At 40.5% G+C, this 15,445-nt stretch overlaps 1 protein-coding gene and 1 long non-coding RNA gene across 2 annotated transcripts in view; one reads left to right on the forward strand and one right to left on the reverse strand.

Moving 5' to 3' along the window:
• The window catches only part of PTPRR (protein tyrosine phosphatase receptor type R), a 137,938-nt gene extending 133,419 nt beyond the window's left edge, over window positions 1–4,519 (reverse strand). The window contains exon 1 of the mRNA XM_068190205.1: window positions 4,165–4,519. Within this exon, the coding sequence (XP_068046306.1) occupies window positions 4,165–4,228 (64 nt within the window). The 5' untranslated portion in view covers window positions 4,229–4,519. The remainder of the gene's footprint in view (window positions 1–4,164) is intronic.
• A 297-nt stretch (window positions 4,520–4,816) lies between these two features.
• LOC137474007 (uncharacterized) lies at window positions 4,817–10,213 on the forward strand. The gene is made up of 2 exons (XR_010999099.1): window positions 4,817–5,043; window positions 8,805–10,213. It is a non-coding gene; the product is annotated as an uncharacterized lncRNA (long non-coding RNA).
• The last annotated feature ends 5,232 nt before the right edge of the window (window positions 10,214–15,445 follow it).

The raw sequence follows: 15,445 nt of genomic DNA on the forward strand, positions 1-15,445 counted from the left end.
GATGTACTCAACATAAATCTCTCATGCAAGATGATGTCTTTTAAAATTATGAATAGCAAGAATTTCCACATGGAAAAATATGATGAGTCTCTTTTCCAACTAAATACTTCCTCAAAAATATGAAGTCAGATACTGAATTATAAAACTGTTTTTCCCCCAACAGAACCTTTGAAGAGACAGATGACTACCCTCTGATTATCCATGAGTCCTACTTATAAGAGACAGAAAAGGCTCTTCTAGTAAAAACACCCACTCATAGCCAGCAATGTGTTTTTAAAGGCAATTATAAGAACCAGCTTCATTTAGATTATGTTAGTGTAATGAAGCAGCACCCTTATTCATTTTTTAAATCAATAGCTCCTTCACTTTCACTCTAAATGTATTTGGAACCTAGAATTATTCATTCATTAGTATGAGGTTACTGAAATGGATCTAATGGCAGATGTGTTTTGTGCAGATCTCTCCTCGACCCTAAAAGTAGTCTCCAGATTCTTTTACTTTTGTGACAGAGCTTGTGCATTTTATAGAAAATAGGTCTGCCCAACATCTAAGTAGAAACTGCAGTGCACTCGCTCAATTTCCAACCAGGGGAATATCACACAGTGCATGTTTGACCAGGAAAGCTGAACTCAGCAGAACTTAGTAAGGCTATCCTGTGAGCTGTGTGAGAACCAGTCCAGCATATTTATAACATACATTTCTACCTAGCAAATTCTACTCAAAGAAGTATTGGTTTGTGGTCAAAGAAACTTCAATTTTGATGTAAGCAATCCTTCTGTTACTACAGCATTGCCCAAAAAAGATAAAATGTGATTCCTCTGAGGGGCTGGAAAAATGGATCCATCAAGAGGTCAAGACAAGTATCTACACATTTCCTCTCTGAAAAGGCTAGCAGGAAAGTACTGGCTCATATTGATTTAAGGCTGGCAATGCATGTCTTCACTGATGGAGAATAATAAAATGAGGTAATAGAAGCTCTTAGCAAGCTAGTGTAAGGCCTTTCTCAAGAAACCCCGACACAGATGACCTGACCAAATAATTAGTTGTTAACTTCTTGCTTTTGCAGGACCAGGATTTGTTTATTCTAAAATCAAATTCTGTAAAAATGCTCTCTTTAAGAGAGATTTCTAATGCAGGGCAGGTGATGAGTTAACACCATGATTGTTAACTGTGTAACTTTTTTCCAGTCAGGTTGGTTTTCCTACTCTGTTTCACAGAATCACAGATTTACTGGTTTTCCCCACAAATCTCCAGTAACTGGATACTTAATTCACCATATATTTTAATTTTATTAACAAAATTTGCTAAAAAAGAAAATGAGGTGAAAGAGGTAACTAATTGAGTAATGTGCATTACTCAAATGGCTCTCTAATTACAAGTTAGTCAAATGCATCACTTTGTGTTTTTCCTGCTACCTGCCATTCTTTTACAAGGAGACAGTGCCTCCTAGTCACCTTGGGATACACTAGGTTTTTATTGCAAGAACATGTGTATTAGATCATACATACTAAAAGAGAGTATAACCTACGCTGTCATGCACTCTCTCATGCAATGCATAATCTAAGTGGAAGGTTCATGCTGACCTGTAATCACTCGCTACAAATTTAGGTCTTCCTGCAACAGCAAGCTCTATATCGGTTGATTGCTTCACCTGCTGCACTCAGCAGAAGGGCCTAATTCTGTTTTCAGAGATGCACACACAGGTGTCTTATTTTAGGTAGCAATATACGCATATACCAACAGCACAATCATATTTAATTTTCTGATAACATGACTCATGCTATATTGGAATCGGTATCTAAGTCAACTCAGTAAAATGGTACCTTACTGAGCACATGAAAATCTCTGATCACATTTTTGACAAGACCATTTCCTTTTTTCGTAGAAAATTTTACTACAAGGGTAGTAGAACTGTAGTTCCAAAGGAAACTAGATCTGCTATATGAGCACTACTTAAACACATTAACTCTTTATGCTACAGCATTACCTGAAGTAAATGTAGACTTATGACTTCTCTAAAATCTATTACCACCAACTGATATCAAGGGAGATTTTCCTAATACACACTGATGGTGTCTTCAGCATTCTCTAGAAACATGTCTCATAGAAATTCAGCCTCAGAACAAAAAGGCAAGGAGTTTCCAACATATTACATAAAGACTGACATTTGGTATATAATTTGTGACATAGCAAGCAGAATGCATCTTGTGATTTCACATGAACCAAAGCTTCAAAATCACCGTAAATAATTCAAAAGTGTAGGCTATACATAAAAGATGTCCACAGTGGTAGCCTGTGTAAGACCAAATTTTCTAATTGTATCAAATGAAACAGAGATATCTTGGGATGTTAAGCTTCCTTTGTTATTTCACTGTTGTGCCATCTTCAATGACTTCCAACAAGAGCAAGTTGTATGCACAGGAAGCATACAGCCTCGGGAAGCACAGCTCTTGTGCTCAGTGTAAACTGTGCCCAACCATGCAAAGGTTGAATTCAGCTCCTGCACATCCTCCCCCTCGTCTTCTCTGAAATAATAATTTTCCATGATTACTCAGGCAAAAGAGTAGCACCATATAAACATCTATTATCCTCTCTTTTTCTTAGGATTAGAGACATTTGCATAATGAAGACCAAGATCTCTTTGCAAGAATTCCCAGTAACTTAATGAAACAAGCAGAGCTTAGTAAGGAAAGTGAACATCTTACTGGCAGAATATATACCCAGTTTCCATTAGCAGGATAGAAAAAGGAAGCAAAACAAAACTAATGTAAATTCCATTGTTAATAGAGGATATGCTGAGATTAGATGGCATGTTATGTCAAACAGAGGCTATACTCTAATTTTGTACAGATGGTCAATTTAATACATGTTGTAAAAGAACAATTTAAAAGCAGCTTAAGGCTTTTATTAAAACAGATCACGAAATGCTCCCATCTTTCAGTCAATAATCTCTGGCACATATGAATATAAGGCAAAACAGCATGAGCATCCTAACTATAGATTTACAGGAAAGAGGCTCCAAAATTTTATGAAGTGTAGCCTAATATTACAGGGCAATAAAATACCAATAACTGAGACAGAGTTATTTCTCCTGACAACTGTAAAAAAAAAAAAAAAAAAAAAAAAAAAGCAGTTATTTTCATAATGGATCTTATTTGGGACATTCATACAGTTCTTCTATATTAAGAGACATGAAGTTCAATTGTTCCTTTCAATGATTCTGCAGTAAGACAATGCAAATTTGTTGCATCTTAAAATCTCAACTAAAAACAACATTCCCAGGACCAAAAGAATTAGTACCTGTGCATTTAATTGTAGTTCCTAATTAAACTTCATAGAACTTGCAAGCATTTACTACTTCAGAAGTGGCTAAGCTTGTCATAATGACAAAACAAAGAAACTCTTCAACTTTAATAATTGAGAACCTAATTCTATTATACAGTTACCCCAGAATTCATTTCCTTCCCTAGATAATATATGCTGAAGTCTGCACAGGATAAACGGAGGCTCTGAACGATGAGCAGTTTTTCACGGCTTAAAGGAAGCCTGAGATTTATGCCAGAAATATAAGCTCTGACTACTGGAATGAAACTGGCAGTGGAACTTCACGTACATACTAGGGTGCTCATCGCTCACTGCATTTCTGAATGAGGCACACATTTTGCCAGCAAAGCAGAGAGAGGATTTATTAGCACCGCTAACAGCCGAAATGCCTGCTGCTGTCGCAGCTGAAATTTCCCTTTCTAAAACCACTGCTGCCCCGAGCACACACAGGTAGCGACGCCTCCTCACCAGTATGTAAAAATAAATAAATAAATAAAATAAGAAGAAGGAACGTAGGGAGTCCTGATTTTCCCTCGCTGTCGTAGCTCCCGGCCAGGTCCTCGCGATCCGGGGCCGAAGCGCGGCCGCTCCGCGGGGCGCGCAGCACGGGGCTCGCCCGCCCGCCCGGGGCCGCCGCTGTCCGCGGTGCTGACGGGCGCTCCCGCCGCCTCGGGCGGGGGCTGGCAGGCTCCGGACCGGGCAGCCGCCGCCGGACCGGGCAGCCGCCGCCGGAACGGGCAGCCGCCGCCTCCCGCCACAACAGGTGCGCCGCCGGGCGCAAGCGGGTCCCCACCGCCGTCCCGCCCGCCTCGCCGTCCGGCCGCGGCCGCCCCCGCTCACCTGCGGCGCGGAGGTGGAGCAGGAGGCAGAGCGCCCGGAGGCAGGCGGCCGCCCGCCGCCGCATGGTGCGAGCCGAGGGCAGCCGAGCGCGGAGAACCGAGGGGAGCCGAGGGGAGCCGAGGGCAGCCGAGCGCAGAGAGCCGAGGGGAGCCGAGGGCAGCCGGGCAGCGCCGCACACCGCGTCCCGCTCCCCCCGCCCCCGGCAGTGAGCATGCCTGGGAGCGCGCTGCGCATGCGCAACGCCGCGCGGGCGCGCGGGCGGGCGGCCGTCACCTGCCTTCGCTCCCGGCGCGGGGTGAGGCGAGGGGCGAGCACGGGCGGCGGGATGCGCGGGATGCGCGGGATGCGCGGGATGCGGCGGCGTCTGACATCGGGAGATGGGGGCGCCCAATAGCCGCGGGGGACCGCAAGGTCCAATAGGAGAAGCAAAAAGAGAGATAGCCAGTTCCAGCGGCATGTTCGGGGGGGAGGCGAGAATGGGCGGTGGGGGGTGATTTCCTCCTCGGCTTCCAGCTGGAGCAGCATTCGGGGCTGCTGCTGCAGCGGAACGGTGGAGAATGCCTCTCCCCAATCTTGCAGCGCCGAGGAAGCGATCTCAGGAGTTTGGGCATGTCTGGCTGGACTTCGACGATGCTTGAGGTACAGGAATCGTCCTCCTCAGTGTGTTGTGAAATACGTGTTGTAAAATAAGCAGTTTGCAAAAACTGCATTGTGAAAAATCACGGCTGATACATAAATAAAGGAAGAACCACTGAACTCCAGGCAGTGGTTCAGACCAGGCTGATGCAACACCTCCTCAAGAGACACTTCGGGAATTCGATTGCACGAGTATCAGAGAGCAATGCAAAGAGACCAAACATGAAGCTGCCCTGTAACAACGTCATTTTCTAAAGTTGAGTTTAATTGATCAAAAGATTTTCTGGAGAGCAACCATGAGAGCCAGTGGCAGATGTGTCACCCAGCAAGTGATCCATCTACAGGAGCCTGTTACTGGATATGGTGAGCAATGTACATGCATGGTCAGGTCTGCAACTGAAGTGATGTGCCCAACGTAAAAAATGGCAAAGGAAATTGACAGAGCTTGCTTGGCTCTAACTGGCTTTGAATGAGCCTTGTGCAGAAATTTTCTTCATACAGAGATGGGAAGGACTGTGCAGGCCCTGATACCTAGATGCAGTTGCATGTGTGACTGTGCATATGCAAACGAGCTTCCTTTGCCAGCCCGCACATGGCTGTTCACGCACGTATAGGCAGTCAGGTTGTTCTCTTGACAGCAATATAAGTGAGAAAAGGCTTGGGTTGGAAGACAGCACTCAGTCTTGAGCTCTGCCAGAAACGGGGAATTAATATGATCAAGGGGATTTTTGAACAAGGAGTGGTATTGGTATTTTAGCCCTGTCATTTCAGTCATATCTTTTATAAGTATTGTGCCTCAGATGTCCTGCTAAGCCATGAGATTTCTACTGCTTCCTCTACTGTGATGATAATTTGCTGTGGGTATATACAAATTACAGCATATCCTGTTTCACTTTAATCCTTTTAGTCCTGACTAGAAGAGGTGAAAACTGAAATAAGTAAAATAAGTAAGTCTTATCTGTATGGTGCACCACACTTGTGCCTCAGAGGTACACATGTAGCAAAACCAAGTAGAGGACTATATTTGCTTCCCTCAGTGAGTTGTACAATACCAATTACAATTTAGCCAACTCCTAGGAAGAGATTAAAGAAAAATTTACTTTCAGTCCTCTGATGTTTTGTAGTTTTTTGTCCACAAGTCCTCACCCTTGTGTGTTCTAGGTAAGGTCAAATATGTCAAGAGGATAACTTCACTGAAGCTAATGGTATTGATTTTTCCCTATGTGGTTACAGATGAGGCAATGTGGTTTGAGTGCTGTAGCAATATCTACTCACCTCACTTGCAGAGCCCTAAGGCACAAAGACCAGATGACTCACCACCACTCTGTTAAGGAAATTAGTTTCTACTGGGGAAATGTCTCAAGATACTGTTTTGAGCCCACATCCAAGAAAACATTTAAACTCCATAAACATAAAACATCCAACTAATGCATAAGCTGAATTCAATGGGAAGCTAAGACTAGAGTAAACAATTTGCTGAATTTCGTATCAATGCATCCTTTTTAAAATACAGTCTTGTAACTGCAAAATTGAAGCATTACTATGGAGTGGGAAGTTGTTACACAGAAAGTAAGCTAAAACATGTTGCATCAGTTTGAATTCTCTAGTTACACTGATTTTAAAATTTATTTCCACATGTAGAACACGATATGAACAGAGTGGAGATCATTAGTGAATGACTTAGTTAAAGTGTATTAAGTGTAGAGCTGAATTAAATGTTTGGCTGAATATTACCAATAATTCTAAGTGAGGTAAATGGTGTGGGATATGGCTAATTCTTTCCAGTATTTTTTCCATAGTACCTTCATCTCTGATATGACATGTTGAACATGCTGCTGAGAAATCACACTTAATGTTGGTTACAATTAAAAGAGACTGGTCTAAGTGTTAGAGTTCTTGCTGTTTTCCTCCTATCACATCAGCTAGACCATCTTCCTTGTCTGGGAGTCATTTTGCACTAGGCTTTCATCGACAAATTGCTTTGAGAGGAAGCTAAAACAATGAAAGCCAAATTCAAAACTGATCTTTAGTTTAAGAAGCAGCAATATGCAGAGAATATATCTGAAGGAGAGAGAATCACACTTTTGTCTGATGTGAATAATAAGGATCCTCATATCTCTTGTCCCTTGACAAGCTTCAGTAAAAAAACTGAAGCAGTTTTTTTTTAATAAATGAAAACAGGTTGAAGAAGGAGGAGGAGGGGTGAAGAGGAGGTTATATGCATAGATCAAAGGATTCTTTTGAGATATTAATGCAAATCAGAAAAATAACTACTTTTTGGTGGCTGCATGTGTGAATGTACAGCAATCTCAGCAGAGGAAAGCTCATGGCATGTACAATTAGGTCTCACACTAATTGATGTTGCCAGGATGGGAATAGGGCTTCTTTTTATGCAATGCAGAAAGGTAACTGCTACAGGAAATGTGTCCCAGGAGATTGCCAGTGGGCAAAGTCATAATTGCACCAATGCAAATGTATCATATTCCCTAATGAGTGCTGTCAGTATAGGATTACAGCCTTCTAAAGTGGTCTGAGACCCTCCAGTGTATTTTTGGCATAATCTCTAATACAGACATGCAAAACTGACATTGACTCAGCTGCGAGTACAAAAACTTTGATAGCAAGGAGGAGGGGGGAAGAGAGGATGCAAAGATATTTTAGTCTCTGAGCTACTAATTTGTGACTACATCTGTAGAACTGAAACTTCAAGACCATTATTCAGAATTTTGCAGGACCATATTATAATTTTTATATAACTTTTTTTAAAAATTTAGTTAAGATGTTGACTATAGCTCAGATGGAAACAATTCAGTCCTGTTTGATGGGGCTGTTGGGAAAGAATCAAATGGATTCAGGCATACCTGACTAAAATCTACCTGTTAAAGACACAAGGCAGACAGCTCTTAATCTGCAGCATGAGCAGCTAAGTACTAAATGAAACCTGTAAGGGGCTGGTATAGTCCTAACCAGTACTGAGTATCTAACAAATACATGAGTACTTGCAAATGGATTTAGCCATGGCTCTCTGGCCACGTCCATTCAAAGCAAGTATGTAGAACAGGCCAGGTACCATGTCATCATTTTCTCAGATTTCAAGTTTTTCTCTCTTAAGCTTTTCCTACCATAGGGTAGTAAAGTTATCATCCTTCAAAATTTTACAAGGGGCATCAGGATTTATAAAGTCAGGTGCTTTAAATTACAACACAGCCAGAAAACGATAAAATGAAGTTTCAGATTATCCTTAAAAGACCTTTAGTCAAGACTAGGAATATCTCTCTTGAAATATTCTTATTTGTATAGTCAGTTATTTTATGTCAGAGTAATTTGATATGATATGGCTTTCTCATTAAATACTGGTAAAATACCCACATATGTGCCTGTGTGTACACTAATATGCGTTTAACTACGGAAGGCAAGTTACCCTTGGTTACTAATAACTACGTAGTATGTCTCTAAATGATGCGGTAACTAAAGTAAATTGCACAGTACTATTTATATGCTAAATGTAAACTTCTCAACATAGAAGTAACCAAATTTGTGTAAAGATAAGTGAATCAAAACATGAACAACTCTGATCAAACCCATGGATGTCAGCTTTAGGTTAAAGTCAGGTTCAGATAAGATGAGGGTATCTGAGCATTTGACTGTTTTCAATATTAGCCTTGGATGGTTTACTTTGATGTTCTATTTCAAGAAGAGTAGCATGCCTTGAAATCAGTCAAAATCTTATTAATTGAATATGCAACTTTTTGCAAAGCTCTCTTTCCTATCCTAGCTCAAGACCAAACTGCTAGTCATCTCTCTCGGACTGATTTAACATTCAGTTAAATCAACTTTTTGCAAAGTTCTCTTTCCTATCCTAGCTCAAGACCAAACTGCTAGTCATCTCTCTCGGACTGATTTAACATTCAGTTAAATCAAAAAGGTTTTACTGGTTTTTTATTTGCCTGATTTGGTTGCCTGTTGGCTTTTCACACAATGTTTCTAGAATATATTTGCAGCAGGAGAAGAGGTTTCAATGCATCAGAAACTGCAGCACCTTCAACTGGAAGACAAGAACATGAACAGGAAACTGTCATCTGTCAGTATCTAATTGACATTCATGGAACATTAAGGGACAGGAGTCATAGCATTTGTCCTCAGCAAATAACAAGTAAACATCTTGTATAATTAATATTCAGCCTAACACTGTTCAGAGATTCAGTGGGTAGAAGAATTTTTTCATTAATTATTTTTCTTTAGGGTATAATTTGATTAATTTTTTGTTAGGCACATGACGTACTGTAATTGTAAGATCAAAGTAATTGCTCTAGCTGGAAAGTTTAGATAATTGGTAGGACCCTGTTATCTGTTCATGTCCAGTGAAGTTATACATGTCTTTGCTAAGGGAGAAGGTACAAGGTAACCCCAAGATTTCTCAAGTTGGGTCTGATTAAATCTCTGGATAAATTCTATCTATCTTTGGATATTTTTTAAAAGGTTGGTAGTTGTTTTAAAGTATCAGATTTTCACCTTTCTACTCACACAGTTCCTTATACTCAGACAACCCCCTGAAGTTCACGGGTGCCTTAAAAACAGTCTTTTTCAGTGGCCAGTCAAAATCTTGGAATGAAATTCCACAGGGATTAAGAGCCATTTTAGAGCAAAGCTAATTTACTTTCATTCCAAGTCTAAGACATATTTTTTCAACCTTCCTTTCTCCAAGATAAGCCCACCGAATAATGCACATAATATTTGTTCTAAAATCTCTTTCAAACAATTTCCCTCTGGAACAGAAGGTGGGTAAATGAGTAATATCAGGAAGATGCTAGCTATGTTGCTTAATATGATTCTGGAAGAAAGACCAGTCTCACATCAGTGAATTGGTATAAGCTGAACAGTGTGGGTTTATGAACCTGAAGCATACGCCTTAATCTTTAATGAAGTCACATATTTTCTTATTAAAAATGCTGTTTCTTGGGTGGTGGTTTGTTGCTTTGGGGTTTTGGGGGATTTGGGGGCGTGGGGGAGGGGTTTGTCTGCTTTTTTAGAACTATAAACCGGAAAGCAGCAGCCTGTAATAAATTAATATCTCACTTCACTAATACATATAAAATATGTATAACATAATACTGAAATAATGTTTACAGTTAAATGTGCTTTTGAAGAGAGCAATAAAGGAATCATCAAAGGGATAAAATCTAGTGTGCACATGTTTAAAAAATTAATTATTTATAGCAAAACATGGTTCAAGTTTCCTTCTACAGTTTTGGAAGTATTTTTATGAATTATGAGGACTATATGACAATTTCCTAGCAAGCCTAGATACCCAATTGCACATAGTTTTGTTGAGAGTTGGAAGTGTTATGATTCAGAAATAAAACACAATTTCTTCTTTAAGTAAGAGAGCACAAATAAAAATTTCAGAACATCTGCAATTTCTAAGTGTCTTAAGATTTCCTGGCATCCTCCACTAGAGAGTGCTTTTCTTCTCCAGCTTCTCCTAAGGCCTATAATTTATAAAAACTTTATATTAAGTTTTCCATGTTTCTTTTAAAGGGTTTGTCTAATTTTATTGCAACAAACTTTACCTAATAATGCCAAGTGAAATGATACTGTCTCTAATGTATCCAAGTTTTCAATGGAATGTAAGAACCATTCTGATGTCATCATGTATCTATTTTTGTTTCTGTAAAATGTTGATCCAAATTTGACAAAATTGTAAGAACTAAAATTTTGGCTGTGTGTTCTTGAGGGTTTCTGGAGGCAGTGACTGCTATTTGTTTTCAATTGGAAGCAAAATTCTCTCAAAATTTCATCTGTCTTGAATACTATTCCATTCTAGTTGCTCACTGGAATGCTCATGGGCCATTCCATCAGATCAAAAGTGTATAATTTATTGCAAAAGTAGGAGGGCTTCCTTGGAACTTCTGTTCTTAGCAGCAGGGAGTCATGTGTCAGGATGGAATACAGGGAACTTCCTCTTCTACCTATTCCTGTTTAAAAGGGAAGCTCAAAAGGAAATACTGAAACAGGTATGAGTGAAAAGGAAAATACTAGTAACATGAGACAGAACAGGCATTAATACCCTGATTCAGTCTGACTGCAAAAGGAAAAACTGAAGTACAGCAGTCAAAGGGGGAAAACATGGGACTAGACAAAAAATGGTCAGGGAAACAGGAGAAGATGGCAATAAAAGAATGAGGGTCTGTGGACAGTAAAGTAAGCATTCTAGTTTGGAAAAAAATGCCAAATACTTTGTGGGTTGAAAAAAATATGTTCAATTTGCTGAGCAGCAAATAATTTAATTCAAACCAAGAAGTAAATGAAACTCCCCTCTGCAATTTATAATCTGGAGAAATAAAAATGAGAGGCCAACATTTAGTAATTGTTTCTCTTAATGCTACTTCGGGGACTCCAGTCCTACTCTCCCAGGCACATGGAGTCCCTCACCAGCACCTAGGGGACATAATGATTACAGGCAAGGAAAATAATTGTGCTTATTAACCATGACTTTTTAATTGATAAAAAGAGGAAAAGACAAATTAAAAACAGAGCACAAACAAAAGGAGTGGCTATTTCATTTTAATTGTTTTATTTATCATTTTATGGAAAGGATTTAGTGAAGACTGCATCACTGTGTGTGGTCTAACCATATGGAGAATATCTACTTCTTCTGAGCGGGAACAAGTCTTTTCTTAACAAAGATAGCTTCTAGGTGGATCAGCAGTTCCAGCTAAGGATTGATCAGGTCTGTCTAATGTATCACAGACAATCTAACCTGTAGAGTTATAGATGATCAATGGACAGAAACTTTAAGTCTTACAAAATCTGAAAAGTGGTTCTATAAAAAAAAAGTTATTTGGGTAGTTGTCTGTCTTGGTTTCAGTCAGGTTAATTTGTCCACAGTTGCTCTGAAGAAGCATACCTGGAACTGTGTGGGCAATTCTAGGCAGTTATTCTATACCATCTTATGTCATTGCTGGGGGGCAGAAATTAGGGCCTTTAGCTTCCAAGAAGTGAGTGTGGCTTGCAGTCAGGGAAAAGCATGGTGTACAGAGGCCATGTCTGCCATGGAAATCACCCTCTCTTTGAACACTTTTGTTATTAGTATTGTTGCTGTTACTGTTTGTTTTCCTATCTCATGGCTGTTTCCATTAAATTGTTATCTCAACACATAATCTCTGCCTTTTGCCTCCCACTGGAGGGAGGGGAGGGGGGTGGCTTGTGGTTTTCTTTTTAGTGGGAGTACAAAATTGGAGAGTGCCATTCCTAAAACACGACCTTGTCAAAAATAATAATCACATAGATATATCTCACTAGTCCTATGGATATAAAAAAATAAGTCTCTCTAATGTTCTCAGTTCCCCTTAATATTGAAATTTAAATAGTAAATCAATATCCTGGTAGGTAATTTAAAATAGGTATATCAGCGGATAAGAAATTGTCTGGATTGTCAACTCAAGGAGCTGTGTCAATGGTTCAATATCCAAATGGAGATCAGTGACAAGTGGCATTCCTGGCGGTTTGGTTTTGGAATTTGTGCTGTTTAATGTCATCAGTGGTGACATGGACAGTGGGATTGAGTACACCTTCAGTAGGGTTGCTGGCAACACTGAGCTGCGTGGTGTGGTCACTATGCTGGAGGGATGGGATGCCATCTAGAGGGACCTTGACAGGACTGAGCGCCTGTGGGACTGTGCAAATTTTGTGAAGTTCAACAAGGCCAAGTGCAAAGCACTGCACCTGGATCAGGGCAATTCCAAGCATAAATACAGGCTGGGTAGAAAATGAATTGACAGTGACCCTGAGGCAAATGACTTGAAGGTTCTGTTGATAAGAAGCCCAGTGCAGCCCAGAAAGCCAGCCATATCCTGGGCTGCAACAAAAGAAGTGTGGTCATCAGGTCAGGGCAGGCGATTCTTCCCCTCTACTCTGCTCCAGTGGGACTCTACACTCTGAGACCCCTACCTGGAGTACTATATCCTGCTCAGGAGAATATGGATCAGTTGGAGCAAGTCTAGAGGAAGGCTACAAAGATGATATTGGGGCTGGAGCACCTCTTCTATGAGCACATGTTAAGAGACCTGAGGCTGTTCAGCCTCGAGAACAGAAGAATCGAAGGAGAATTTAGAGCCGCCTTTTAGTACCTAACAGGGGCTACAAGAGAGCCAAAGCGGGACTTTTTACTAGGGCAAGCAGTGATAGGACAAGGGGGAATGGCTTCGGACTGAAAAAAAAAATAGGTTTAGGTTAGATATGAAGAAAGTGTTTGCTGTCCATATAGTGAGGCACTGGAACAGGTTGCCCAGAGAAGTTGTGGTGGCCCCATCCCTGGAGATATTCCAGGCCTGTTTGGATGAGACTCTGAGCAACCTGGTCTAGTCAAAGGTGTCTCCTGCCCATGGTAGCAGGGTTGTACCAAATGGATCTTTTTCTAAAAAATCAATTTTGATCCCTTTGTCTTACAAACATGACTATGGCTGGGCCCCCATATCCTGGCTGCCACACAGTCTGACTACAGTGTCATGTTTCCAGTGATGTATAACAGCTCATTCCCTCCTTATAGCAAACTCTTCATCAGATTTCTGCAGAAAAACCCTTCTTCCAAGAGGAACCAGGCAAGACTTGAGAGCCAGTGTCTGTGTTGGTGACAGTGTGGTTATGACAGTTGGCAGTCCTCTTCTAAGTAGTCCTGTTGTGCCTATCCAATAAGATGTGGATTCCTTGAGATGTCCACATACTGTGCTTTTCCTTGAGATAAAACAAGAAGAACACAATGAGGTAGCGTTCAGATTCCATTATTGACATTTGAGATATTTGCACAAGTTTTCCTCAAATGTGTGCGCTCTTCCAGCATTTGTTGCGAGGAAAAAAAAAAAAAAAAAGAAAAGAAAAAACCCAGCACTGTAAATGCCGTGACACAGAAAATGGTGAAAAAATCATGTTGCAGTGGGAATTTCAACTATTCAAGTAGCGTATGATAAGACATTTATGTAAAATAAACTTCTCATTCTCCAGCTTTAGAAACTACATAGCAGATAAGGTAAAGATTTAATTACCTTTAGTTTTCCACCAGTCTAGGCCTTATCCTTTTTTGAGTTTCTTCAAATGTTGGCGGGTGAATATATGGGATTTAATAATCTAGATGTAAAAGGATTGTGCCTTTTTAAAGTAGCATAGTTACAGAAAACCTGTTTCTTAGATTGCTTTAAGAAAAACTGCTGAATCTGACCCAGTATCCTTCATAATACTAATAAAATATATGTTATTTATGTATAAAATGGATGTTTACAGACTGGACAGGTAGGATTGGATATAATGGTCATTTATCACACAGGTGAAAGATCACCTCTCTTGATGCTAATGAAGTGCTGAAAACTTCCAGTTTGGTGTATGGGTACCTCAAAACAATTTGTAAACCCCAAGATCATAGTGTGATTCACTGCAATCTGAGATTTTTTCTTTCTCAGTGACATTTCCAGTTCATTTTGATTCCCTTTCCTCTGTCCACAGGTCCTTGGAGTATCATCCCTCTCCTCACTTATTCACAGTGCTACAATGTAAAATGAATGGAATTTTCAGCTCCAAAAGCATTTTATTTCAAAGCTCTAACATCTTTGTTCCTTCGTGGATGTGTCCACACACTATCATAGTCCTGGGCTGAACCCCAGGATAGGAGTGCAGGCTTTACCTCATGGATGAATTCACACTAGTGTCTGGGGAAGTCCACCTGGCTACAAGTGGAAGTGAGTATGGCTGCTTGCCCTGAGTTCTCCAGGAGGAGAAGGCAGCTATGAACTCTGCTGGGAGCTTCCCAGGAGTCCAGAAACAGAAAATCTACCAGGAAAGTGCTGAACTAATGAACCACTCACACTTTGTGGTTTCTGGCTGATACAGATCCTGACCATTGACTGACAGCTTGATGCTTGTTGCCTAGGCAATTCTGCTACCACAGTAATTCCTCTCCTGCAACAAATCTGTCCAAGGCCACATACCTACACTTTCCTTGCCATGCTTAAGTCTCCACTTCAAAGTCACCCCACTCCCTCACCATGCTGTGTCACAGCTACTTTGCTGTTTATCTTCATTAGACCTTGCCAGAGATGAGCAACACGTGCAAGTTCCGATTCCAGGAACCGTGAAGTTGAAATAGTAGAAAAAGAAGCTAAATCCAAGTAGAAGGCTCAGTCCTGAAGACCCCGGGAATGCTCAGTTTCAGTCAGGATGCTCACTAGGTGTCACTGTTCTCCAGAAATAAACGTGTGAGGACTTTTTTCTGCCTGCAGATATACTAGGTCTTTAGCCATGTGCAGCAACTCATATTTTCAGAAACTGAGCTCCTCTAAAAAACTTCCATAGTTCAGCAAAAGGTTCTCCAAACTCCTTACTTCCCTTGCACTGTCTGATTTTCCACTCACTAATCTCAGAGTAAACAAGGAACAACTTCTCTTAAATTTGAATAGTGGTCCTGGTTCCTGGCAATAGAGGAATCCTGACATTTTTCAGTCTTTTACCTAACCTTACTTTATAATGTATGACTTTAGAAATGGAGTGATCTCAAAATGAGCAATGCAGCCTTTTATACTGCATGGCTGCTTGTGTTCTTAACATTTTTTTCACTCTGCAGATAAAGAAAATATTTTTGATGACACTTTTCTCCAAG

The sequence above is a fragment of the Anomalospiza imberbis genome, chromosome 5 (genome assembly GCF_031753505.1).
Source record: "Anomalospiza imberbis isolate Cuckoo-Finch-1a 21T00152 chromosome 5, ASM3175350v1, whole genome shotgun sequence".
Classification (NCBI taxonomy): Eukaryota; Metazoa; Chordata; class Aves; order Passeriformes; family Viduidae; genus Anomalospiza; species Anomalospiza imberbis.